Genomic DNA, 26,198 nt, shown 5'->3' with positions numbered 1-26,198 from the left:
TGTAAGCAATTTAAAGTTAGAATGTAAACTAATGAAAGATTCTGGCTTCTTTGGGCCAATACGTCTCAGTGTTGTCAGCACCATGTCGTAATCCTGCCTAAATAAGTTACCTGAGAGACTTATTAGATCATATATCTTCAAATAGACTCATCGTCATTTTAGTGTTTTCACTAAATTTTTGGCTTTTCTTCCCTCCCTTCCTTCCATCCTTTCCTTCCTTTCCTCCTCCGTCTTTCCTTCCCCACTCCTCTGCATCATACTCCAACCGGGTCAATCGGGGCACTCAGGGTTGCGTTGGGTTTGGGCCCTTAAGAAGACTTAGATACGTACACTCATAGATACGTAGAGCACTAAATACGTAGACTCTTAGATACGTAGACTCTTAGATACGTAGACCCTTAAATACAAAGAGCATTAGATACGTACACTCATAGATACGTAGACCCTTAAATACAAAGAGCATTAGATACGTACACTCATAGATACATAGCGCACTAAATACGTAGACTCTTAGATACGTAGACTCTTAGATACGTAGACCCTTAAATACAAAGAGCATTAGATACTTACACTCATAGATACGTAGACCCAGAGATCCGTAAACCCCCGGATTAGGACTCTTAGATACGTAGTCTCCTAAGTACGTAGACTCTTAGATACATAGACTCTTAGATAAGTAGCATCTTAGATACATAGATGTTAGATACATAACTCTTAGATACGTAGACTCTTAGAAACGTAGTCTCCTAAATATGTAGACTCTTAAATAGGTAGACTCTTAGATACGTAGACTCTTAAATAGGTAGACTATTAGATATGTAGACCCCTAGATACTTAGAATCTTAAAGATGTATACTATTAGATACGCATACCTTTAAATAGGTAGACTCTTAGATTCACAGAGCCCTAGATACTTTGAATCTTAAAGATGTATACTATTAGATACGTAGACTCTAAGATAGGTAGAGCCCTAGATACGTGGACCCTTAGATAAGTACTCTTAGATACCTAGACTCCTAGATAGGTAGACTCTTAGATACATAGTATCCAAAACACGTAGACCCTTGGATACATAGCATCCTAGATACATAGCCTCTCAGATACTGAGACGCCGGGCGGGTGTGCCAGCCTGCACCAGCTCAAGGTCGCCTCGGGCTGAAACTGTGTTTCTCATTACCCACACAAAGACGTGTTTTATTATTCATTGCAAATAAACACATGCAAACAAAGGAGCATTCCTCCAAATGCAAAACACATTGTAGTGCATTTCTACATTGTCTGCAATTTTCTTTTCTCTTTTTCTGGGGTGGGTAAGAGGGATATGTGGCAGAAGCCTACAAGGAAACTCGCAGACAACTGCAGACGAGTTATTCCCCTAAATACTGAGTCGTTTATAATGGATATTGTTTTAATAAGCAGCCCCGGAGAGAGACGTGACATTTATCATGATGAAAACATAACACTACTAACTCTTGTTTCTGCGTGACATGATCCACGCCATTCCAAACCCTATTTCATCCGTCCCTTATCTGCCTTAGACCTGTCTGGCGGGATCCCGAGATTTCCGGGAGAAGCAGTGCGCTGACTTTGACAGCATGTCCTTTCGTGGGAAGTATTACAACTGGAAGCCCTACACTGGAGGTACGTTCAGCGAGAGAGAGAGAGAGAGAGAGAGAGAGAGAGAGAGAGAGAGAGACAGAGAGAGAGAGAGAGAGAGAGAGAGAGAGAGAGCTCTGCCTCGTCCACTTATAGTCTGTTAGTGGTTCGCGAGCCGGCCGGCCATCTGCTGTGCTTCACGAGTCCTCTGCTGTCTTCTCCACGGCTCGGTTTCCTTTTTTTTTCTTTTTATGACTCATCATCAGTGACAGTCTGGAGGGTGACCTTGTTGAGCAAACAGCCTGAGAGAGAGGGAGAGGGAGAGGGAGAGAGAGAGAGAGAGAGAGAGAGAGAGAGAGAGAGAGAGAGAGAGAGAGAGAGAGAAAGGGGGGTGAGAGAGAGGGCGAGGGGGAGATACTAAGAGAGAGAGAGAGAGAGAGAGAGAGAGAAAGAGAAAGGGGGGTGAGAGAGAGGGCGAGGGGGAGAGAATAAGAGAGAGAGAGACGGAGAGAGAAATAGGGAGGGAGAAAAGCGTGCAAGGGGGAGGGAGAGAGAGAGAGTGAGAGAGACACACACACATCAAGAGAGAGAGCGAGGGGGGAGTGAGAGAGAGAGAGCCAGAGGAGGAGGACAGTACGTACGGGATAGACTGGGAGAGAGAGAGAGTTTGATGGGGAGAGAGAATTCCAAGCATTCCGTAGTGAAGTTTTGTGTGGAGCTGGACGCTCCTGTCGGCCGTCCAAGACGCGGCCGCAGCCTGTCAACTCTGGCCTTTGCACGCGTTGACTTCTGCGTTGTATACACGCAGTCTGGCTGCCGCTGCTGCTGCGGCCTGGAATGAGATCTGGGCTCAAGCTCACCGCATTTTTGGGTTCATTGTGGACCGCCACTGCTGATCCCCCGAAAAATAACAGATGTTACTGGCAGCAGGTTTTCCAAGAATCGTAATGTGGCTTTATCGCTGCAGTATCGGAGCATTGTTATGTTGAAGTGTCCGCTCGGACACGTCAACATAACAATGCTCCGATACTGCAGCGATATACTGCTATTTGGTGTAGCATTGTTGTAATGCTGTGCAGTGTTTCTATTTGTGAAGAGACATCAGGTGTTACATTTGAGTAGGAGTCCATCACTTCTCAGTGGCGTAAACGCTCACTAAGACCACCACGGCTCATCCACGTCATCGTCAATGCGATCGCAATGAGAGCCTGGTTATTTGACCAGCCAATGGCAGCATCGAACCTTGTTTGAATGGTTTCATCTGCTTGTACTTTGAGGTTTAACCTTTCCCCACACAATGCTTTATTATCTTCACTAAGGCATGACCAGGTGTTCTCACCTGTGTGCGATAAACTGTATTCATTCCAGACGGGTAATAGCATCCCAATTGCAGGACGGTTTCAAAACTGCAAATATCCACTATATATGAAAGAAAGAACTATGTCTAAAATATATACGAAAAATAAATCTTTAATATGAGCAGTAGAATATCAAATATGAATAATAAACACAGAAGGCGAAGGAAAACATTATTCCAGCAGAGATAAACATTATGATACGGCACATTGTTGACAGAGCACAAGTTAAGCACCTCATAAGCCTGGGTGAACAATGTGTGTGTGTGTGTGTGTGTGTGTGTGTGTGTGTGTGTGTGTGTGTGTGTGTGTGTGTGTGTGTGTGTGTGTGTGTGTGTGTGTGTGTGTGTGTGTGTGTGTGTGTGTGTGTGTGTGTGTGTGTGTGTGTACCCTAGGCGGCGTGAAGCCCTGTGCACTCAACTGTCTGGCGGAGGGCTACAACTTCTACACCGAGCGCTCCCCGGCCGTCATAGACGGGACGCGTTGCCAGGCCGACTCCCTGGACATCTGCATCAACGGAGAATGCAAGGTAATGCGGCCCTGCCGGACGCGTCCAGCGAAGGGTCTCACCGGGCCCTACCTCGCCGTTCAACCTTCAGTCGGGGACAGTTGCCGTGGTAATCGCCCGTGAGGTGCTCGGCTGCCCGTGATTGGTCGCTTCAGTCCTTTAAGGCTGTGGTTCCACATTGACCACGGACCCTTTCCACGGACCCTTTAAGTCCTTGCGGACCCCACTTGCGTCCACCGCAAGGGCCTGACGTGCGCCTCCCAAATAATTTTAGCTTGCGTCGAGGCGACGCAGCATTAAGGGCTGTCATTGGTCCGCCCACCAAAACCCGCCGCAGAACCAAAACAGGTTCACGACTGCGTCGAAGCGTCTGTGTGGTCGTTGCGTTGCGTCGAAGTGGAACCATAACTGAGCCTTAAAGCGCCTCTCTCACTCCTAAGAGGACCTCATCCTTTCTGAAGGGGTTTGTTTTCAATATAGAAAGACAGAGGGTTCACGGCGTTCCCCGTGGAGAGCCTATAACGGCGAATGAGCCGGTACGCTGATTTCACTTGTTTAGGAAATCTATTAACCCGACGCCCCAGATGGTTTGTTACACAGAACCATCTGGGAAGTCGTCCTTGAAAACGCCTCGGAAAAGGCGATGCGCTTTAAAAAAGCTCTTTGGCTAGGTGATGGGATGAACCATCGGTCAGTCAGTGTCCATCACGGAGTGGATCACGTAGTGTCCTCAAAGGACCCTGATTGGTCCCCAGCGGGGGGTGGTTCAGACACAAACGCATCAGTTGACACCCGGTGCGATGGATTCCTGCGGGATTGGTAATCTGGTGAATCCAGCTGCCTCGCAAGGTTAGGAATCGATAGCAGCATCAAGAACACTTTTTGTAGAATTCAAGACGTTCCTGCTCTTGGATAGGAGCTCGGTGTGACTCACAGACTGCAGCCCGGTAATACTTTCCACCTATTTTGCCCCTTGCATACTGTGGAACAATCTAGCCTTCTGAATCGCTTGGAGTCGATTGTGAATTATGATTCACAATCATCAAAAGGAATCTTATCACGCTCTGCAGCTTGGACCAGAATTGTGTTTTGTGTTTTGTATAAAACAGGAAACCCACATGCCCAACTTACAATTAAATGTTTAGTTAAAACAAGCATTAAATAAACATGTATTATATCAGACTGAATGGGAAGCCATAACAACTGTTTCATGGGGGGCTGGGGCTGGGTGGGGGTGGGCTTTAATGCCCTTTTTGTCACAAGATAATGGCACAGTGTGTCACGCAATGGGTGTGGGTGTGTATATCTGTGTGTATTGTTGTGGCTAACAGAATGAGATCAACCCTTTGTTTCTTTTCTGCCTTGTAGACCACTGTATGAATTTGTGACAACACCTCCAGAATACTATCTGCAATGTCATAGAAACAAAACATAACAAACTGATTACGTTCATTTATTCATGAGTGTGCTTGAAATAAGCATAATTTGTTCACACAAAGCTGTATTATTTGTGGTCCAGTGGAGAGACTTCTTAGCTAGAGGGACTGGTTCTGTTTGTTGTGATGGAGGATCTCTGGAACACTTTCTGTTCCAGAGATTAGAAAACCTCAAAGGACCATGTTTGTGGACATGTGTTGCAGAGGGAGCGAGCTAGAGAGAAACAGGGGTGGAGAGAGAGGTAGGGAGCGAGAGATGGGGACAGAGAGATATAGAGAGACAGAGAGGGAGGCAGAGAAAGAAAGTGAGAGGGAGGGCTAAAGAGAGAGGGGGAGGGATAGAGAGAAAGAGAGTATGAGAGAGAAAGAGAGAAAGAGTTGCCGTGTCAGAGCGCTGAAAGGTTGCTTACATGAAAATAAGTGTTTGGAGTGCGAGGGTGAAAGAGAGAGAGGGCTCACTCAGGCCTTGTTCACACTACCTCCGTCCGTCGACGGATCTCATTGACTTTGCATGGGGCGCACGCAAAATGCATTGTGGGTCTGTCCGTCCATTCGGCTCCGTGGCCTGCATCAAAAAGTTGAGAAATGTTCACCTCTTCAGGCAGCGCCGGATCCGTCAGCCATCAGATCGCAGTTATGCAAATACACTCCACATCGGCTTTGTAGCGGGAAGCGTCCGTCGACGGATGGCCGAGGGCGTGTCTGATGTACAGGGCACTAGTCTGTGTAGACGCATACTGCAGCCAATCAAATCGCTTCCCGCTACAAAGCCGATGTGTGAATATAAATACAAAAGATGACGCAAACAACAAGTGACTAAAAACAATCGTATCATTTCATATTTCTTAAAAAAAATAAAATAAAATTTTCATGCTCCTTCCTGCTTGTTATTGCAAAATGAATCCAGTAGACGCGTGGAAGGTATTTGCATAACCGCGATATGATTGGCTGACGGGTCCGGCGCTGCCTGAAAAGTTGAATATTAATAAACTTTTTGACGCAGGCCACGGACAACCTATTAAAGAAGGCCGCGGAGCAAGGTCAATGAGCACAGTGTGAACAAGGCGTAAGAGAGAGAGATCGCAAGAGAGAGAGAGAGCACAAGGGAGAGAGAGACACAGAGAGACACAAGAATCGTTGGGATCTCGGAAAAAACGACATTCAAGGATGAAAACCTCACAGACAGCAGTCCCTCACAGCGTGTTTGTGTGTGTGTGTGTGTGTGTGTATGTGTCCTGCAACAGCATGTGGGCTGTGACAACATCCTGGGCTCGGACGCCAAGGAGGACCGCTGCCGTGTGTGTGGAGCAGACGGCAGCACATGTGAAGCAACCGAGGGCCTGTTCAACGATTCCCTACCGCGAGGAGGTACAAACACACACGCGCGCACACACACATGCATGCGCACACACACGCACACATACACAGACGCACACATACACACATGCACGCACGCACGCGGGAAACAGGCGGGACACAACATATTAAAGGTCCCATGGCATGCTACTTTATGGATGCTTTAATCTAGATATTAGTGGGCCCCTTACACAGTATTTGAAGACGTTCCCGGAATTCAGCCGTGGTGCAGAATTAGAGACACTACAGAGCCAGTCGCACATTGAGCTTTCCCCGAATGCGCCGTTTCGGTGTCTGTAGCTTTAATGCAAATGAGGAGGAGAGAGGCGGGTCAAGGAGGAGGGTGGGGGTGTGGCCCTGAGCAGCTTGCGGCCACGGTACCATGCGCTCTGTTTACATGTATCGCAATGGCGAGGCGAACACAGCCTTTGGCCGTGTTCTGTAAATATTCTAGAACAATCCGGTTGTTCCGGCGGGAGTCTTGGAGCTCTATATCTAAATAATATCATATTGTACCTAGATATCTATATCATATAATATATATTATCACGGCCAAAAGCTGTGTGCGCCTCCAGATGATATTATGAATCTCAAACGACTGCGTCGGGATCTCCAACGTCTCTGGTTCATCCACGTCCACGTCAATCTGAAGTAGACTGAACCACGACATGGAGGAGAAAGGGATTGTTGCCTGCGATTGTTAACCGCGATTGTCACCCGCCGGAGCCTTGCTGCCGAGGGACTACCGCCTCGGCAGCGGGCAGCGGTTAGGCACCACCGCCTCCTGCAGCGGGCAGCGCCGAGGCGGTGGTCCCTTGGCAGCGGGCAGCGGGCAGCGGGAAGCGGGGCTCAAGTGGGAGACAATCGCGGGCAATAATCCCTTTCTTCTCCATGTCGTGGTTTGTGTTCTTCAGGGAGTCAAAGCCAAAGTTCCTTTCCCCCAATTCCTTCTCAAACATGGCTGAGATAACCCCATACAGTCTTGTTGTGGAAATACCAGAGACGTCAAAGAACCGACGTGTTATGCGCCATAACACCAACATTAGAACGGTTATCCAAATAACATAGAAGTGTACAACACTTGCGTTACAGTGTGTGTAATCACACACACACACACACACATTTGGCGCTCGCACGGTCGTAGCTCATTGTCTCATTCTCTGGGCGGGCAAGGCAGAGGAAGGGGAGGTCACTTGGCCCCTTATGACGTCATATGGGGCCACATTCCAAATCAGCGCGCCTGAGCTTCCATCTTTTCAAAGGCGAGCAGGATACCTAGTGCTCGTTTTACACCGAACGCAAGTTTTAGCCACTGGGGAACGATAGGCAGGCTAGGGGAACTCATATTAATGAGACACAACATATAAACAGAGACACAACATGTTATAAACAGAGACACAACATACTATAAACAGAGACAAAGAACGCATAGAACATATTTCTCCTTCTATGGTATGGCCTGCAAACCTTGGAAAATAATGTGTGTGTGTGTGTGTGTTTGTGTGTATCTGTGTGTGGTTGTGTGTGTGTGTGCATGCGTGCTTGCTCATGCATATGTGGATGTGTTTGTGTACGTGTGTGTATGTTCGTGCAGTGTGCACGCATGTCCTTGCGTGTGGGTGTGCATGTTTGTCGGTGTGTGTGTATTTTTGCACATACGTTGAATTATTTGGTTAGATTCATTTCGTTGATATCCATTCAATGTCGTTGTTTTTTTTGATTGAACCAACTCGTGAACCCCAAAATACACTCATGCAACCTTTCTTTCATGACATCAGAATCGTCACTGGGTTGGCTCATGTTGTTTCTCATAGGCTACATGGAGGTGGTTCAGATACCAAAGGGCTCGGTCCATATCGAAATCAAAGAGGTCGGCATGTCCAAGAACTACATCGGTAAGTCGAGCTCTCTAAATCAATGTCGCCATCAAACAATAAGCCAGGCAAAACTTTTTAAAGACTTTTTTACGGCATGTATCTCGAAGCCGCTACTCACTCTGTTGTGTACAGTGCAATAATGACCACAATCTGGGATCAATAAATGAATGTAATGTTTATTAAATGAACAACAACAGGCAATTAAAGAGTGATATTAGGATGTTTCCATTGTCTGTCTTCTCTCCGTCAACCGCCCCCTACCCCGAGCTATAAAGCTGGTTTAAATATCCAGTTGTCTTGCGAAACCCTCCTGAATCTCTCATCGATATGTAATGGCGAGCTTGGCCGTGGCCTGCGCTCCTCCGTTCCAGACTAAACAAAAAAGATTTGCAACACCGGCAGGGTCGAAAACTAAAACAATCAAGAAAGTGGATTAAATTAGTTTTGTTTTTTGGAGCGTGGAGGGACGGCAGGGGGGGAACGATGACTTCCATTAACCCGAACCATCAGTGGGTTGGCGTTGTTTATTGTCAATCCTGGGGTGGGGTGGGGTGGGGGCGGGACTGAGGGAGTAAGACACACTTCACAACAGACAGCAGAGTTGAATTTACGACCGATTTCGGCTAAATTGTATCTTGTTTTTTTGGTGTGGTGGGGGGGTGGAAATGAAATATTTAATTCATTGTATGCCCATGTTTGAATTGCTGCTTACATTGAACTCGTATTTAAAGTGCCATGTTTGACTTGTCTTGTCTGGATGTTGTGGAACAAAAGCACATTGTGTTTCATACCGCCGCATTAAAACGATAACACTGTTACTCACTGTTTACATTTTCCACCACCAGCAGAAGATCGCCGTCCCTAAAGTGGAACGGTTCTGTCTGAATTGTTATACGCCGACAGTGAAAACGTGTTGAAATTCCACCGAGAAATGTTGATAGTATTGTCTCGTGTCCCATCTGTGTAAATACTGGACTGAAGGAAGAGTAGGACTACAGAGCCATAGAAAACGGGGCCTCCAAATTTGGCATCAAGTCAACGTGGAGAAAGTAGATATTTCAGAGCTGTTTTCCCTGGAGACCAACCTTTTGTTGTGACAACCAGACAGATCGGTATTCATGACATCCATCCAAGCTTTCACCTGAAGTGTGAGTTTGTGTGTAGTGTGTGTTTCGTTTACTCCCCTCGAACCAAATGTGTGTGTGTGTTTGTCAGTGCACATGTTAATTATTAGCATGGGCTTGAACTTCAATTTTATGTTTATCATTCTTTTTTGTGCAAAGCAATTTTAACGTTGGCTAAACAGATAAAGTTGCAGACAGATGTTTAAAAGTAGGCTTAAATGACGATCAATTACGGCAACCCTGTTTAAAAACAGCACAATCTCGTTCGATTTAACCTACCATTACTATTTACGATTCAGCCGTTTAGCAGACACTTACATCCAGAGCTTTTCTTTGATGCACGTCATTAATGAGCAGGTAGGGGTTAAGGGCGTGTCACCCAAGCACACCTCCATGTCAACCTTTAAACCCTGGGGTTCGGAACGCGGGACCATTCAGCTAGGATTCAAACACCCTAATCCCCTTACTAGACCATCCTGCCTCATTCTCAATCGCTGGCTAATTAACATTAAAAAAAAAAACCGATTTATTTATGCATTTTTATGCTTTATGAAAGAGTGAGAAGGACAGGACGGTATGGGAAATAGAGGGGAGGACGCGCGGCAAAGGACCGCGGGCAGGGTTCGAACCCGGGGCTCTGCGATCATGACTGAGCGTATACGGTACGCGCTCCAGCCGGTGGGCCAACAGGGCGCACGACTAAATAACATCTTTGTTAACTCTTTCCTGTGTTCTAGCGCTGAAGTCTGAGGGGGATGACTACTACATCAACGGGGCTTGGACCATAGACTGGCCCCGGAAGTTCGACATCGCCGGCACCTCCTTCCACTACCGACGGCCCACCGACGAACCCGAGTCCCTCGAGGCCCTGGGGGCCACGACCGAGGTCCTGGTCGTCATGGTACGCGGAGTTCAGAAATGTCAGATAATCATGAATTCGTAGAAAGAAATAAGGCTCTTTAGCGCTACAGGCCTCTTGACCGAATGTGTTGCATCTGGAGGGTGAGATATCGGTGAGTTTGGAAATTATTGATTATTGGGGGAAATAAGATAAAGAAACGTTCTTATCTCTAGTCACGGGAGGTTGGGGTGGGGTGGGGTAGGGTGGACACATGATCGATTCCATATGTGTGATGTCGATGATGCTTTATTGATCCCCTGGGGGGCGAACTCACTTGTTTGTGCTGCTTGGCAAACAGCTGTGACCTGAATTAGTTTTTTAGGGTAAGAAGTCCATAAAATTGCTTCAAGTGTCAGAGATGTGGGCCAGGTCTTATTGTGTTTGTTTGCGCGTGCTTGCGTGTGTGTGTGTATGTGTGTCTGTGTGTGTGTGTGTGTGTGTGTGTATATGTGTCCGTGCTTGAGTGTTTCTGCGTGTGTGCTAGTGTGCGTGCGTGCTTGTTTGTGTGTGTCTGTGTGTTTGTGTGTGAGTTCGTTTTACTGGGTTCTTGGTTCCGCATGACGTCTGCTAATATAAACAGAGCATCGCATGATCGCATGATGACTTGACGATTGAGGAATGAACGGATGAATGAGACTAACTGGGAAAACAATGAGATCAGGAAACATTTGTTTTGATAAACACATTATTAACCTGTTAAGGATTTAACAGATAAATCACCCCTGTCTTCTTGTTGATTTATCCCAGCCTATATTCATCAAATCTGATTGAATTCTCAACATCTAAGTAATAGTTTTTATTGTGCATGTTCAAGCACTTTGTAACATTTAATTAATGATAAACAATGTCCTATTAAGTGTATCGTGATTGCGTTTGTCATGTATGTTGTGTAGTGTGAGTGTGTGTGTGTGTGTGATCGCGTCTCACATTGTTTCCACAAAGGCGACAGAACAGAGTAGTTAATTCCGATTAAACCACAGTTACCATTAATTACTTTAATCTACATCAGTATCTTTTTTCAAACTCTGAGAAGGCAGAGGTGTCCCGTTTTTTGAAAAAATCTCGTACATTCACGGATCCTTATGGACCAATCAGGATCGAGCCACAGACGAGGCCTTGGCGTACTCCAAATTCCTCTAACATCAACGTGGGGATCAATAACCATGCAGGTGCTGCTCCAGGAGCAGAACCAGGGCATCCGCTACAAGTTCAACGTGCCCATCCAGCGTACGGGGAGCGGGGACAACGAGGTGGGCTTCACCTGGTACCACCAGCCCTGGGCCGACTGCTCGGCAACCTGCGCTGGAGGTACGGGGGCCGGGAGGCCGGCGGGAGGCCGGCGCGCGGACGCTCCCTCAGAGCACCGCATACGGACACGCACCGAGCATTACTGCTACTGCTGACATACACGTGCACGAACACACACGCAAACTCACTCCAATAGACCCACACACACATACAGACTCACTCCAACATACCTGCATGCAAACACATACACACTCAGGCTAGTATACATTCACGCACCAACACACACACACACACAAACACACACACACATACACACCTAAACATATGTGAGCATGCACACACACCCACACACACACACACACACACACACACTCCCACAATTACTCCAATACACACACACACATACACACACACTTTCACATCACTCCAACACACACACACACACACACACTCATTCCAACATACTTGCACATGTACACACACACACACACACACACACACACACACACTCAGCAAAAACCCGTGGAAGATTGCCACATACTGTTTTTCTAAAGTTATTTTTAAAAGGGTCTTACTTTCTTAGACATTCTTGACTACACGCTTAGCGGGTGTGTGTGTGTGTATGCGCGTAGCGGTTCTTTTGTTCATCTCCCCCCACAGAAACTAAACGCAGTGTCCCGTATCATCGTTTTAAGAAGGGTTCACCAAAATCATTACTTGGTCCTTCTTGTTGGGGCCATAATAAATGTGGTCGCTTTTTTTCCTTTCCCACATCTCAGCCGCAGTTGATAAACACGGTGTCATTTCTATGAATGAGATGCAGTCTTATGGTTCACTAGCCTTGCTTGAGATATAGGCCACGAGTCAGGAATCCAACTATTTTAGGCCCAAAACCACAGCAGACTTCTCTGCCAAGACCCCCTGGCCCCATCCCACCCCACCCCACAAGAAAAAACAAAACGACTTAACCAAACCTTTTAGCCCAAAAGCAATGGGTTTCAAATAACAGAAAATAGTATTTCTCCCCAGTTGTCAAGCTCTGGAAGAGTTTTCCATATTTCTGCAGAAGCATGACCAAGTATGACCAGGGCTGCTTGGGGAGCCGTTCCATAGCTGAAGAATCCTTGGACTATTACTACTCTGCATCCCACAATGTCGTAAACTGGAATTGATGCTGAGAATGCGATTGATCTGAGACCAAACTGCACCAAATGATTGATTAGCTAGATTGTAACACAAGCCTTCCTCAGGACGTTATGCTCCACTACTCATCAAATGTCGTTGGCCATTGTGTCGCAATAGTGTTATCAGAATGATTTTAACAGACTTAGGTTGAGGGACGTATTGACTGCATTCAAAGGGAGCTCCACCGTTCTAGAACAGTAGCCCAGAGTCGTTTTGTCTGGGGGCACGTGCACACGCACACACACATATTCATACACGCACACACACGCATGCACGCACGCATGCATGCACGGACGCATGCACGCACACACCCACAGACACACACAAACACACACACAGACATTCATATTTTATTACATCTGCCAGACAAATCTGGTGCTGAATATGTCCCATGGGGATCAAGAGAAGCTGGTATGGCGCACACAACCACACACACACACACACACACACACACACACACACACACACACACACACACAGTGCACAGAGGGAGGTTGGTCAGCGATGGGGTAACTCTGTATCTGCGAGCCAAAGAAAAGAGTTTCTGCTCTGTAAAAGTGATTTGCCAAGATATCCTGCAAAGAAGGAGGAATTTACATGTCTGGATTTACTACACGCTGAAAAGGGGAGACCAGTTCAGCCCCAACAAGACACCCAGCACAGAGGCCGGCCCCGGTCATACTATAGTGTTAAATGTGCACGATCGAATCTTTATTTGCCTATACCAAAGGGTTTATTTGTCTTTTGCATGGATGTTTGTATAAATGTGTGTGTGTGTCAATATCTGTATGTGTGTGTGTGTGTGTGTGTGTGTGCGTGTGTGTGTGTGTGTGTGTGCGACAGGCTCCCAGAAGCAGGAGATAGTGTGCAAGCGGCTGGACGATAACTCGGTGGTGCAGAACAGCTACTGTGACCTGGAGGGCAGGCCCTCAGAGAACCAGAGGGCCTGCAACACAGAGCCCTGCCCCCCTGAGTACGTCCCCCCCCCGTCAACCCTGCACCTCGTCCCACAGATCACACTACACAATCATAAGCTCAGGTCTGATAGCAGAGGGGCTCAAATCACGGTCAACAGGGCCTTTTACTTGTGTTGTCGTGTTGCTGGATTTGGGGATCTGTAAGTGCACGATTGTCGGTTCACGGTGAACACAAACCCGGCCAGCAGTACTAAACTGAGTTTTAAGGTTTCCACTTTCCTTGGAGGTATCCACTCACAACAATGAGCTTTCTTCGGTAGAACAACTTCAGCGAAACTCCACTTTCAGTACTCAGTAGGTTTCGTTACCTCAAAACACTGTGAATATTCTATTCTGCATAATGTATGCAAAGTCTGTCTAAATATGTTTATTTGTTATGGTCTTTTTGCACTATTATCTTGTTATGTTCCTATGTTACATGTTATATGTTGTGTGGTAAATATATGAATAGCACATTTTCACAATTTCGGCATGACAATAAAGTTCACTCTGACTTTGGTGGCACTGCTGCACAGAACAGAGTAACCTACCCCGTCCCACTCCCCACCTCTCCCTGGTCCTCCCAGGTGGTTCATCGGGGACTGGTCCGAGTGCGGGAAGACGTGTGACGGGGGCGTGAGGACCAGGACCGTGCTGTGCATCCGGCGGATCCAACCGGCCGAGGAGGAGACGGTGGAGGACAGCCACTGCCTCACCCACAGGCCCATCGAGAAGGAGCCCTGCAACAACCAGTCCTGCCCGCCGCAGTGGGTCACCCTGGACTGGTCCGAGGTACGCCCACCCCAAACGCTGCTTTGAACTGTGTGCTCGATGAAGCAATGAAAAAGAAAACGTACTTTTTTGTTCATTGAAATGAGCTCGCATGATTACACAGCTATTCAAAGTATGTGAAATAACCCTTTTTTTTTTAAATGGGTTTTGAATTGTTATACTGGCCTATCTCAGGGTATGAAGCAATGAAAAAGAAAATGTACTTTTTTTTGCTCATTTAAAAGAGCGCATATCATTATTCAGCTATTCAAAGTATAGCAAGTCAACAGTTTTACATGTCGGTTTAGCTGTGGACAAGGTTCCCTTTCCTTTTTTAACTTCCGACTCAAATCCGGCAACGTACACCAAAGTACACCAAATATTAAAATACTTATTTTAACGTGGCCAAACACACACAAATTACACAATATACCAACTCTGCCTCGACAAAACCTAGTGCTTTTGGCTCTGTCTGTCTCAGGTTCGGTGTAAGACTCTTACTGGAGTATCGCGTGGCAGAGGCTTAACAGTGATATCCCCCCCCCCTGTGCCTCCCCCTGCTGTCCTCCAGTGCACTCCTAAATGCGGGCTGGGCCTCAAGCATCGCATCGTCCTGTGCAAGAGCAGCGACCAGACCAAGGCCTTCCCCCCCGCCCACTGCCCCGGCCACGCCAAGCCCCCCGTCAGGATCCGCTGCAGCCTGGGCCGCTGTCCGCCCCCCCGATGGATCCCCGGCGAATGGGGACAGGTAAGGAGTCGCTCGCACGCATTCACACGGCGGCCATCTTTGATGGGTCTTTACTGTTTGGTTGATTGATTGGTTTTATTTGACCATTTTGATATTAAATATGAACGGCAGGCCGTATCATACATTAAAATACGTAAAAAGTATTGCACTTGCTTCCATTCATGCTTCTGGTCCCTAGTTGTTTTATCCTAAGTGCCTTATAGTGGGTTTTGAGATAGGAGCAGGTAATGGTTAGGGTATTGCTCAAGGATGCCCTACAGGTTAGGTTGTGGGAATGAATGTTTAAACCCAGAACCTTTTGTCTAGGAGTCCCCCCAACCAGTAGACTAGTCCTATACCGTTCACCAAGACACATTTATCTGCTGCTGTACGAAGTATGAAGTACATGTCATTAAGGAGAAGTCAGGGGTTATGGCTTGGGTTACCTGCAGGTTAGGCTGTGGAATTTGGGTTCAAAACAGAGAACCATATTCGTAGGGTTGCAACATTAAGTCCATCAGTCGACCTCCAGAAAATTGATGCAATCTAATTTTGATAATCGATTAATCTTTGAATTCATTTTTCAAGTACAAATAACAAATCATTTTATGATTAATGTTCGATTCAGTTCAATTCAAATATTAGTTTCATGGATCATTGTTAAAGAGTTTGGTTTTCCTTGGCTGCTTGTCTGACAAAGCAAAGCAAATTAAAACTTCACTTTGCACTCGGTTAGGCTCTGATGCATTTGCTATTATTTATGTCATTTTATCGACTAAATGACTAATCGATCATTCAGGGGAAAAAATAAACAACAATGGTTTGATTTATCGACGACGAAAGTAATCCTGAGTCGGAGCCCGACTCAAGATAAGACCTGGGGTCTCAGAAGAGAATTGCTTAAGGACACCGAGGGGGATTCAAACCCGGAACCTTATACAGCTGGGAGGGACAGCAGGTGAAGCACCAACCCGCTCCTCTAGCCCGCCAGACTATCCAGAGAGAGCTCTGGTTCTGTTCATAAATAAAGGCACTGTGTCAGCGGGGCTCTGACCTTTTGGCTTCGTCCAATCAACAGCCAGCAGGGGTAATCCTCTGGAGGAACCCAGAGGACTCTCTAACAGAACAAAGATGTAGCAGACGGCCCCCAGGTGCTGCTGAGCGATGAACTTCATTTATACTTGGAAGACACGCGTGCGTGTTTTCAAGGAAAAAGGCGATGACGTACGCTGCTTGTGCTTGTGTTTATGCTTGCGGTGGGTTACTGCTTTCTGTGTGCGTGTGTGTGTGTGTGTGTGTGTGTGAGAGTGTGTGGGGGTGCCGGGGGGGGGGGGGGGGGGGGGGGAGTTGTGTCTGTGTGCTGTCTGCTTGTTGGGTTGTGCGTCAGCATGTGTGTGTGTTTGAATCGACGTGCATGTTTGTGTGGCTGTGTTCGTCGCCGTGTGCATGCGACTGTCGGTGTGGTTGTGTGCGTTTGTGTGAGAGAGAGACTGCGTGTCTGTGCGCGGTTGAGTGTGTGTGTGTTTCAGCATGTGTGTTTCTGCTTTTGCGCGTGTGTGTGTGTGTGTGTGTGTGTGTGTGTGTGTGTGACCTGCTCCTGTGCGCATGTGTTTCAACAGGTCTGGTGTGTGTGATCTGTGGCAGTTCTATCCCCGCTGGCTGTTTGAAGTTTATCTCTGCCTCTCGATCCCTTCCAAGAACGCGACCTAGGAGCGCGACCGGGACGTAGGATTCTCGGGCTAACCCCGCTCCGACTCTCTCTGCTCGTTGGGGCGATTGTCAGCCACATGTCCCGGTGAAATATAGAACCGTCACTGGAACAAGAGCTTTGTCATTCTTTGATATCTGGTTAACACTCGGTGCTCGTGTGTAAAAACAGGGGGGGTTTCAAACACAGACCTCACGTGTAGGGCTACTCCACGCTTTGCTTGTGTTATGGGTTTGTATGTACTCAAATGATTCTTGCACTTTTTTGGTTATATCTTCATTGTTGATTGCACTTATTGTAAGCTTAATTAATTCAATGTAATGTTGCCCTGAAAAAACTAACGTGAAACACATCTCAGGAGTTCATCGGTGCCGGTAAACCTTTCTCTACTACGCCAAGTCAAAAAAGAGGATTAGCTCGTTGGATAGGTCTCCACCGAAGACCAAAGTCCTCAGACGCAGAGGTCAACACTCCCGACGACACACAGCTGCTCCCCGCATCAAACACACCACTTTGTGGTTCGCGTTTGAAACCCTCTCTCTCCGGGTTCCGAAAAGAAAAGGAGAGAAAAAGAAAAGTGCGCGTTTCGCAAGCGCGCTGGTTTCCCAGGCTAGAAAGGTCATTGGCTGAAATCCCCTCTTAAGACTGGGCCCATTGATGCGGGCCATCTGTCAGGGCCCTAATAAAGACGCTGTAATTGGGAAGGGATGACATGTAGATCCCGGGCTTGCGTGGAGCCTCATCGGAGGTGACAGGGTGCGTGGCGGCGGGTGCGGGCCGAGGAACAGACAGACGGACAGACAGTCAGACACTCCTGTCATGCTGGCGTATGGTCAACAGCCAGCTCAGCTGTACTGCAGCGCTGGCTCGCTGAGCAGCGCGTGTCAACGCGTGTGCGTGCGCGTGTGTGTTGTCTCAACTCAATGTGACTTGAACTATACTGCTTGTTATGTCTGTTATGGAACGCCTTGCACTCCTGAGCATCCCTGGAGGAGGGATCCGTACGTCTAGGTTCCCTCTCAAGGTCTGTTCCTCGAAAACAAAGGGAGTTTTTCATTGACCTTAAGAGGGCTAAGGGCTGGGGGGGGGGGCGTTGTATGAGGTGGCCTTTCAGGCTGATCAAAATAAAAACATAACTCAACGATGCAAATGTAAGATGCTCTTGCTGAGAATGTGTTATCGTATAGATGATTTGCAGCCATATACACGCTGTGTTACAGATAGTCACCCTGCTTAGTTTGTGGATGTCGGTTCAAAAGAATTAAGCAGAAGACGAGACCATGGGGGAGAACTTGTGCTTACTTGCTATCACAAGTCTTGTTTTCCAAAGCCTGATCTAAGTAACCCAATTATTTTGAAGAGCCATAATAGAGCTATATCAGGGATTACAGGGATTACAGCTACAAAACAGATTACTGCATTTTCTTGATCTCTCGTCTCCCTTCTTATAACAATGTTTGTTTGAAACAAACGTAGAAGAACACAAGCAGGGACTGGACTCATGTGGCCCCGGGCCGCAGAGTACAGCCGGTGAGAGAGAGCGGAGCGCTTCAGTTCTTCCTTTCCTTTTGGGGGATTGGCTCAGACAGCTCAGTTTACCTGGCAGGATTAGGTACACCTGCACTACGTCATCCTGCGGGTACAAGATAATCACCCTTCATCGACTGATGGACTGATTGATTAAATTGCTCCAAAATAGCAGGGTAGGCCGGGTGGGATGAGGTCGCCGGTAAGTTGTTTTTTTCGCCCTGCGCGTCGAACCCGGAACCCGAAGTGAAGAGAGGACATCCCTGGGTGATATGCCCCGATGTCGACATGCTCCTGAACCATGTTTCTGAATTCACTGCATTTAATCAAAATGTTTTAATCAACACGAGACGACCACATCTTAAGGTTTCGTTCCAAGTCGACGCAACGCAAGGGGGCTTACACATTACGTCCTTGCGGACCCTCCTTGCATCCAAGGGCCTGACGTGCGGCTCCCAAAAATGACTGCGTCGTTGAGGCGACGCAGCAGCGAGGGCTGCGATTGGTCCGGGTTCACGACTGCGTCGAAGCATCTGCGTGGTCATTGCGTTGCGTCGACGTGGAACCATAAGTGAGCCTTTAGCTTAGTGAAGATGTAATCGTCTGTTGACCACTTGAGCTCTGAGCTCTGTTCCCAGCCATCCATTTTCTTTGTGAGGCTTTTTTGAGGGTCTGCCAAATTACAAAAAAAACGGAACGGATATGTTGACCGTGTGCCACGTCGGGTCGTCTCAGGAATTGATCACCTGACCGTGTGGTGACTCCTCGCTGTGTGTGTGTGGGTCCTCCTCCCAGTGTTCAGCCCAGTGTGGCCTGGGCCAGCAGATGAGGACCGTCCAGTGTCTGTCCTACACGGGGCAGATGTCTGCCGACTGCTCCGACTCCCTCCGGCCCACCACCATGCAGCAGTGTGAGAGCAAGTGTGACGCCGCCACGCCCATCCTCATCGGCGACGGTGAGACCATTGCAACCACGCACGCACACACACACACACACACACACACAAAGGTGGGCACACATACATACACACAGGCTAGCAGGCAGGCACACACACATACACAAGAAATGCAAAAAGCCCCCATGCAGGAAGGTACTCATACACACACACAAACACAGGCATGCACAAACACACACACACACACACACACCAGCAGGCACACATATGCACACAGGCAGGCACACACACACACACACAGACGCACACACTCAAACGTGCCATGATTACCAACCACAATGAGTGCAAATGGAATCACAACCATGTAGATATGGCAACGTAGGGAAGAGCATAATCCAAGGGTATGGAAATTGAGTGTGTGTGTGTGTGTGTTTGTTGGCATGTGCTAGGTGAACAGACACACAAAACTCCATAGACAAGAGTAGAGCATGGTGGGATTGGCGACCACAATACGAGAGAGGGAGAGAGAGTGAGAGAGAGAGAGAGAGAGAGAGAGAGAGAGAGAGAGAGAGGAGTTTCCATAAAAGAGCTCAAGTTTAGGCTCATTTACACACGCTTTGCATTTCTACAAAACGCAAATAAAAATACTGCGCCGTCTCCGTGGCCACATCCCTCCCCACGCCATCAGCCTAACACGCTCGGCCGCCATGCTCGCACTAAACGATGCCAGCCACATTATTCTCCTCAGTAAAATGAACTGGATCCTGGCCCAATCGATTAGTCCCTCTCTCTCTCTCTCTGCCTCTCTCTCTCTCTCTCTCTTATCCACCCTAACCCAAACCGTGTCGATCGCTGATCAGATGCATGAAGAAGGGGTTGCGGGGGGCGGCGGTTTGTTGATTAGCCCCGCTACAGAGAAGAGCAGATAGTGCTCTACGGTTGGCTAATGGGATTAGCTGAATGCTAATTGTTCTGCTGAGGGACGGCTCTGAGGCAGCGTCTTGTGCCGGGTGGCAGGGCCAGGGCCCGGGCTGAGGCCTAACAAGGGAAGACACCAGGACCCTGATAAGGCTCGTACAGTACATGTGTTCCTCCATCCAGCCAGAGAAAGGGAGTTTGTGTGTGTGAGTGTGTGTGTTTGTGTGTATTGTGTGTGTGTATCAGTGAGTCTATATTAGTGTGTGTGTGTGTGTGTGTGTCTGTGTGTGTGTGTGTGTGTGTGTGTGTGGTACAATGGCACTCTGCCCGGGTGCTGAACAAGACCAGGATCTGTCTCATTCTCTGTTGTTTCTGTGTCCAACTGTAGTTCCAGAGAGCACTAGCTCTGAGGTTAGTGGGTACCCCGTAGACCCCGTAACCACGGGAACAGAGGGGCGCCGCAGATTGCATTATGGATATATTATTACACGTCACGTTGATAAACCCACAAATATAAATATATACAGTACATATGTATATACACGGCGACTAAGTCCATTTCAACAAAACCCTGCGGGCTAAATTTGAAAATGAATTTTTTGGTTTCAAATCTATTACATCTGGGGCGACACATTAGATCAACCCGCGATGTATATAATATATTATATCATATAATATCATTTTATGCCTTGGAGCGACCCAGGGAGTCCCACCTGCGGTCATATGCTACATGTCATAGTGTTTCTTCCTCAACTCACTCTCCTTTCTCAAACTGTCTGTCATGTCCATTCAGTCAAGACAGCCCCAAGAATATATAAAAAGAAACTCGTTATTCCTGCGTTCTTCCCTGGGAATGCTCCAAAGCGAATAACATATACACTAGGAAAAGGACGAATACATGGCTTCGGTGTGAAGATATGGCCTAAACTGCATTGGTGTCGTCTTGGCCTGGCCGTTAAGTAATGTTCTGTCGTAGACTTATTAAATGTGTTGTCATTCGCTCTCTCGCTCTTCCAGAATGCAAGGATGTCAACAAGGTGGCGTATTGTCCACTGGTGCTGAAGTTTAAGTTCTGCAGCCGGGCCTACTTCAGACAGATGTGCTGCAAGACCTGTCAAGGGCACTGAGAAGACGGATGGACGGACGGACGGAAATGCCGCAGAGGACAAAAACTAAGATGGAGGACAGGCGGGGGACGGCAATGGGAGGAAGACTAAAAGAGCAGACTGGCATTTAGAGAGTGCGAGACAGGGAATTGTACACTGTGGGGAGAGGGAGAGAGAGTACAGATTGACCTTTCCCACACCTCCCTGTGCCCTCCATGTTGGAACCCCAAACCACTGCTCAGCCAGAATGCTGACACAAACGTTTTTTTTTTCTTTTTTTCATTTTTTGTATTCTTATTTTATTTTATTTTCACTTCTGTGAAGTGTAATTCGGAAGATTAATGTTAGTATTGTTATTTTATTATAATAATAATTATCGGTATAAGTGTTGGTCTTCCATCGTCTTGTTTTTATGAATCCAAAGTGCTGGACACATCACACGGAGGATGGCCCTTAGGAACTCTTCTAGAAGGTTCTACCACCTTTACATCGGACTTCATCCTTCTCGCCACGGCAGTGTTGCTGTCGGTTACGCCACCTGATAATGTTTTTTTGGTGCACTTTTTCAGTTGTAATATTTCAACAAGTTAGAGAAATACGTATGTTACAGTTCAAAACGTTTCTCTCTCACAGACACACACACACACACACGCACACACACACACACATCAGCGTACTGTATATTTATTATACAATTCTAAGTCATGGTTTTGGTTTTGTTTTTTCATCATTGTTTGTACATCATGTACTTGTGTCCTGAAAGTAGCCTACTGTCGGAAACTGTGTGTTTGTGTGTGTGTGTGTGTGTGTGTGTGTGTGTGTGTGTGTGTGTGTGTGTGTGTGTGTGTGTGTGTGTAATGCGATTGCATTCGTATTAAATTTTGTGCTGGAATGAATGCACATGTTACATACTGTACTTATTTACAAACCCTTTCACATACTGTAACTCTTCTTTTTTTACTAATTGCAAAGGGTTCGTATACTATAGAATATAACATTAACCAAGGACCAGAAATCGGTCAAATAGATGATTTCACAAGGGTTTCTCCTCGTTGTCGTTGTGTTGTGTTTGCCGTTGTTATAATACTGCTTTTGTTTTTGTTTTTCTTCGTTTTCTTCATCCCACATAAGGGTGCCTTCTTTCCGGACAGTGTCAATAATGTGAGTCCAGAGCAGGCTTGGTCAGTTCCTCTGGTTTACCAAGAAGTCCTCGTCACACGGTGCCTAGGCTATGCCGAACACTGACTGTTACCCACCAAGCCTTTACCAACCATCCCTGCAGAGGGAGAGTGGGGAGGCAGAGGGAAGGAGGGGAGGAGAGGGTGTTTTTTGAAGGATATATTTTGAAGGACCATATTGTTGTTATTCCACTGCCAACGGCCGGTGCTGTGGTCTGCTTATTGGCATTGGAATTGCAAGGCAGAAAGCCGTATGCACACGTGTTGTGTAGTTGGAAAGTGTCCCATGGTTGCAACATTGAATCGATTAGGACATGTAAGCGTTCAACAGCCCGTAAAAAAACAAAGCTTTGTTATATGTTCAGGATTTACAGACACACACAGACGCACACGCGCACACAAACCCACACACTCAAGTTCAAGTCGGTTTCCAGACTGCAAGTACATGTTCCTACTCTTGATCATTGATTCTTCCACCCTTCTTCTCTTCTGTACCATCTTCTGTTCCAAGTGAAAAACAAACAGCCAACTGAACGGTGCTTTCTGCTCATGTGTTCCTACGGAGCGTCACGTTTACCTTCCCACCTTCCACTTGAGGGCATCCAGCCGTCTCATGGTCTTCTAATGGTCGTCTCATAGTCTTCTGGTGCTATTCCATAGAGCAAACAATGAGACGGACGACATCATTTTCTATTGTTTTTTCTGTTATGGTTTCAATGCTGGTCATGTTATTGTTTTGTAAAATTCTTTCTCATATATTTTTTTTTAACTCACACTGGGAATTTTCCACGTGTCAATTTTATTGGTCGGTTTTATTTTGGGGGTGCTAACGATACGAGAACTTTAGCCCAAGTTTGTTGTTGGGGGTAGGGGGGGGTTAAAATGTTGTAGGATTTCTACGCCCTTGACATGTCATAGCTGGTTGAGCGGAGGGGACACCGATGGAAACTTGGGATTAAGTCGTCTATATGCAGACGATATTGTACTCTCGAGGGACAACGCAGAAAAGCGCTGAACGAGACGACTGAGGAGACCCAGCAACCCAGTCTCAGTGTCAAATCATCTTCTAAAACTGTTGCAACAAACAAGTCACCATTACATTTTTTGCTGCTGCTGCTACTGCTACTTCAATTCCGTAGCCACCTTCAGTGTAAAGAAAAAAATATTATGGCAAGGTGTCATTGGTCCCCTTATCAAACCATGAATCGAGCAAATTATTAAAAAGACAATGATTTTGAAAAAGACTTTTTGAGACTGAATTAAATACAGGGGGGCTTCATCATGGCGACGAAGCCTCGGTGTGTCTACTCCGAAACCTTCTGGAAAAACACGTTGACACTCAATCAAACTGGTACTCATTGCTGTGAACTTGGGGATGTTTGAATGTCACATTGATTATTATAGCTGTACTTAAAGTGCAAAAGAGAGATGCGAAAAGCAATATGTGATTAGTTTGCGTATATTTTATATTCAGTATTAATGTTGGTACACTGTTACAATTTTTTTTTCTTTTCAAATGTAAATGATATGCTAATTTATTGCGTTGTGTCACTTGTCGTACCTTGTTTTCACTGCATGTCATTTTTTTATGTAAGCATAGTGAAAAAAAAGTGCAGTGAAATATTGGCCCTTCACAAACTTTTTTTTTTTAAGTAGACAAAATAAAATCTAATAAAATAATAAAAAAGAGCCGGTTCGAAAGAGACTTTGTGTACAATTCATTCTTTCCCTGCTTGTCATAACACGTGATATCCAAGGGGACTCCCCGGCTAAACTAGCATCCAGTCTGAAATGTGTTGGTGTTACGGGCAACGCTTTTATCTCCAAAAAGTTAAGTTATTTAATTTTAAACGTTCTAAATATAACTCAAAAAGTAGATCAGACACACGTCTGGTTTGGCGCGTGTGTACAGACTGATAAGGTGTATTGACGTTAGATACTGCATGCTGGTGGTGCTGGTTGTGTATACATGCAGTCGGTTTAAATGTCACTGAACTACTGGGAATGGATGGAGCCAGTGACTCAATCCAACAGGATTAGTCTTACATGTCATACATTGGCTTCCATAGAACAGATTGGCTTCTAAAAATACCCAATGACACTTCATTATCAGTAATCATCTAAGTGATATTAGTGGTCTCTCCAACATTACACAACTATTAAAGTCATCTCATTAACAACGCTTATAAAGTCATGCAATGAACAGTGTCTACCTCAAACTTTTTTGCTGATTCTAAAGAGCATCAAGCATCTGTCCTGTATTGTTCCATGATTATGGAAATATTCCTATTCGTTGGTCCCGGTCTGGATTCACTCTGAGGTAACCTAAGGTGTTCCTCTCCTCCCCCCCCCCCCCCCCCCCCCCCGGTAATGAAATCCAAATAAACAATAAGTGGCCCACTTAGCAGGGAAACACCGGCCTCTGCTTTTAATCCACTGTCTCCCATTACGAGGGGAAGACAGATGGTGTGTTTGGGATAATGCAGCCCGTTTAGAATACCTGTTTGTCTGGCCCAGCGGCCCGTCTCCTGCTGCTGGCAGTCGGCTGGGTTCTGTGATTACATTAAGCCGTACATTGCAGAGCTAGAGGTTGGGGAAGAGAGGGAGAAGGACATAGAGTCAGAGAGAGAGAGACAGAGACAGAGAGAGAGCGACAGACAGACAGACACAGGGAAATAGAGACAGAGAGAGAGGGAGAGAGAGAGAGAGAGAGGGAGAGGGAGAGAGAGAGACAGAGAGAGAGAGAGAGGGAGAGACAGTGACCGAGAGAGGGAGAGAGAATGGATGGATGGATTTCAGGCCGACGGGGAATGTTGAACACAATGGATGAAGCCAGAGTTAGCTGATGTGGATTGCGTCAGACACGCAACTGTTTCAGTTTGAAATTAAAATGTGTTTAGCGTTCGCACATGACTCTAAGGAGTGTACAGTCATAGCTTACAGAGCATACTTTAATAAAATGAATAAAAGTACAAGTAACAAAATGAACAGGGTTTTCCTTTTCAAGCATCAACTCACTGACAGGTTTACTGACAGAGATTAATGTACGTAGTTATTGTGGTCATAGGACATACTAGGGGCCCCCATTTCACCACCAGGTGTTAAGTCGATCGGTCACTTCAAGATGTACCCTCCAGTGACATCAAGGAGTTTCCACCCAGGTCTAGGATGGATAGACCGACCTAGAGTGACAGTTACTGAAGCCATTACTTGTTTTTAGAGGCGATAACACTCCCCGCTGCCCCCCAAAGCAGCAAAAGTGAAGCGACCATATACAGTATAACACACAGGAGTACAACACCAGTGCAAGGATAGGAACCCTGCTTCACTTGGTGTACTGGGAGAACATCTATTTTAGACCCAAGGAATCGTGTCTGTGGCTGTTAGCTCCTTTGAGCGTTCTTCCCCAGGGGTGTGAGGGATCAGATAGGTGTGAAGCAACACGGTTATCCTGCCCTTGCCCGGTTTTATCAGACCCATATCAAAGACCACTGTGGTTTCTACTCTACGGGTGCCGTCGTCAAGTGTTGTGGGTGGGGTCCACCCGTGGGCCCTTCCTCTGTGGGGAAGAGCGATTAAAAAAGGAGCCAAAAAGTGCCCCCCCCCCCCAGATGGTGTGATTCGAGACAGTGCATGCTTGGACCGAGGAGGTCTGACAGCCTGGAATGCTTCCCACACCTCCACCCCACCATGGAACCCCTACTGGGAAGTGAAGGTCATGGTGGTAGCACCTGCTATCCACTCTGGGCTCCGGCTGGCTCCCACAGCTGAGGTCCAGATTATCCTCGAGGAGGTGGTGGAGGAGAAAGATCAAAGCAGCCCGGGG

At 46.8% G+C, this 26,198-nt stretch overlaps 1 protein-coding gene across 1 annotated transcript in view; it reads left to right on the top strand.

Annotated features, from left to right (window-relative positions):
* adamts6 (ADAM metallopeptidase with thrombospondin type 1 motif, 6) overlaps nt 1–24,077 on the top strand; it is a 52,410-nt gene extending 28,333 nt beyond the window's left edge. The window contains exons 15-25 of the mRNA XM_079755989.1: nt 1,539–1,641; nt 3,347–3,480; nt 6,140–6,263; nt 8,066–8,146; nt 9,990–10,153; nt 11,323–11,461; nt 13,430–13,559; nt 14,130–14,334; nt 14,885–15,061; nt 19,071–19,230; nt 21,106–24,077. Coding sequence (XP_079612115.1) covers nt 1,539–1,641; nt 3,347–3,480; nt 6,140–6,263; nt 8,066–8,146; nt 9,990–10,153; nt 11,323–11,461; nt 13,430–13,559; nt 14,130–14,334; nt 14,885–15,061; nt 19,071–19,230; nt 21,106–21,215 — 1,527 coding nt within the window. The 3' untranslated portion in view covers nt 21,216–24,077. The remainder of the gene's footprint in view (nt 1–1,538; nt 1,642–3,346; nt 3,481–6,139; nt 6,264–8,065; nt 8,147–9,989; nt 10,154–11,322; nt 11,462–13,429; nt 13,560–14,129; nt 14,335–14,884; nt 15,062–19,070; nt 19,231–21,105) is intronic.
* The last annotated feature ends 2,121 nt before the right edge of the window (nt 24,078–26,198 follow it).

The sequence above is a fragment of the Pollachius pollachius genome (assembly GCF_949987615.1).
Source record: "Pollachius pollachius genome assembly, chromosome: 18".
NCBI lineage: Eukaryota > Metazoa > Chordata > Actinopteri > Gadiformes > Gadidae > Pollachius > Pollachius pollachius.
This window is presented reverse-complemented; position numbering and strand designations above follow the sequence as displayed.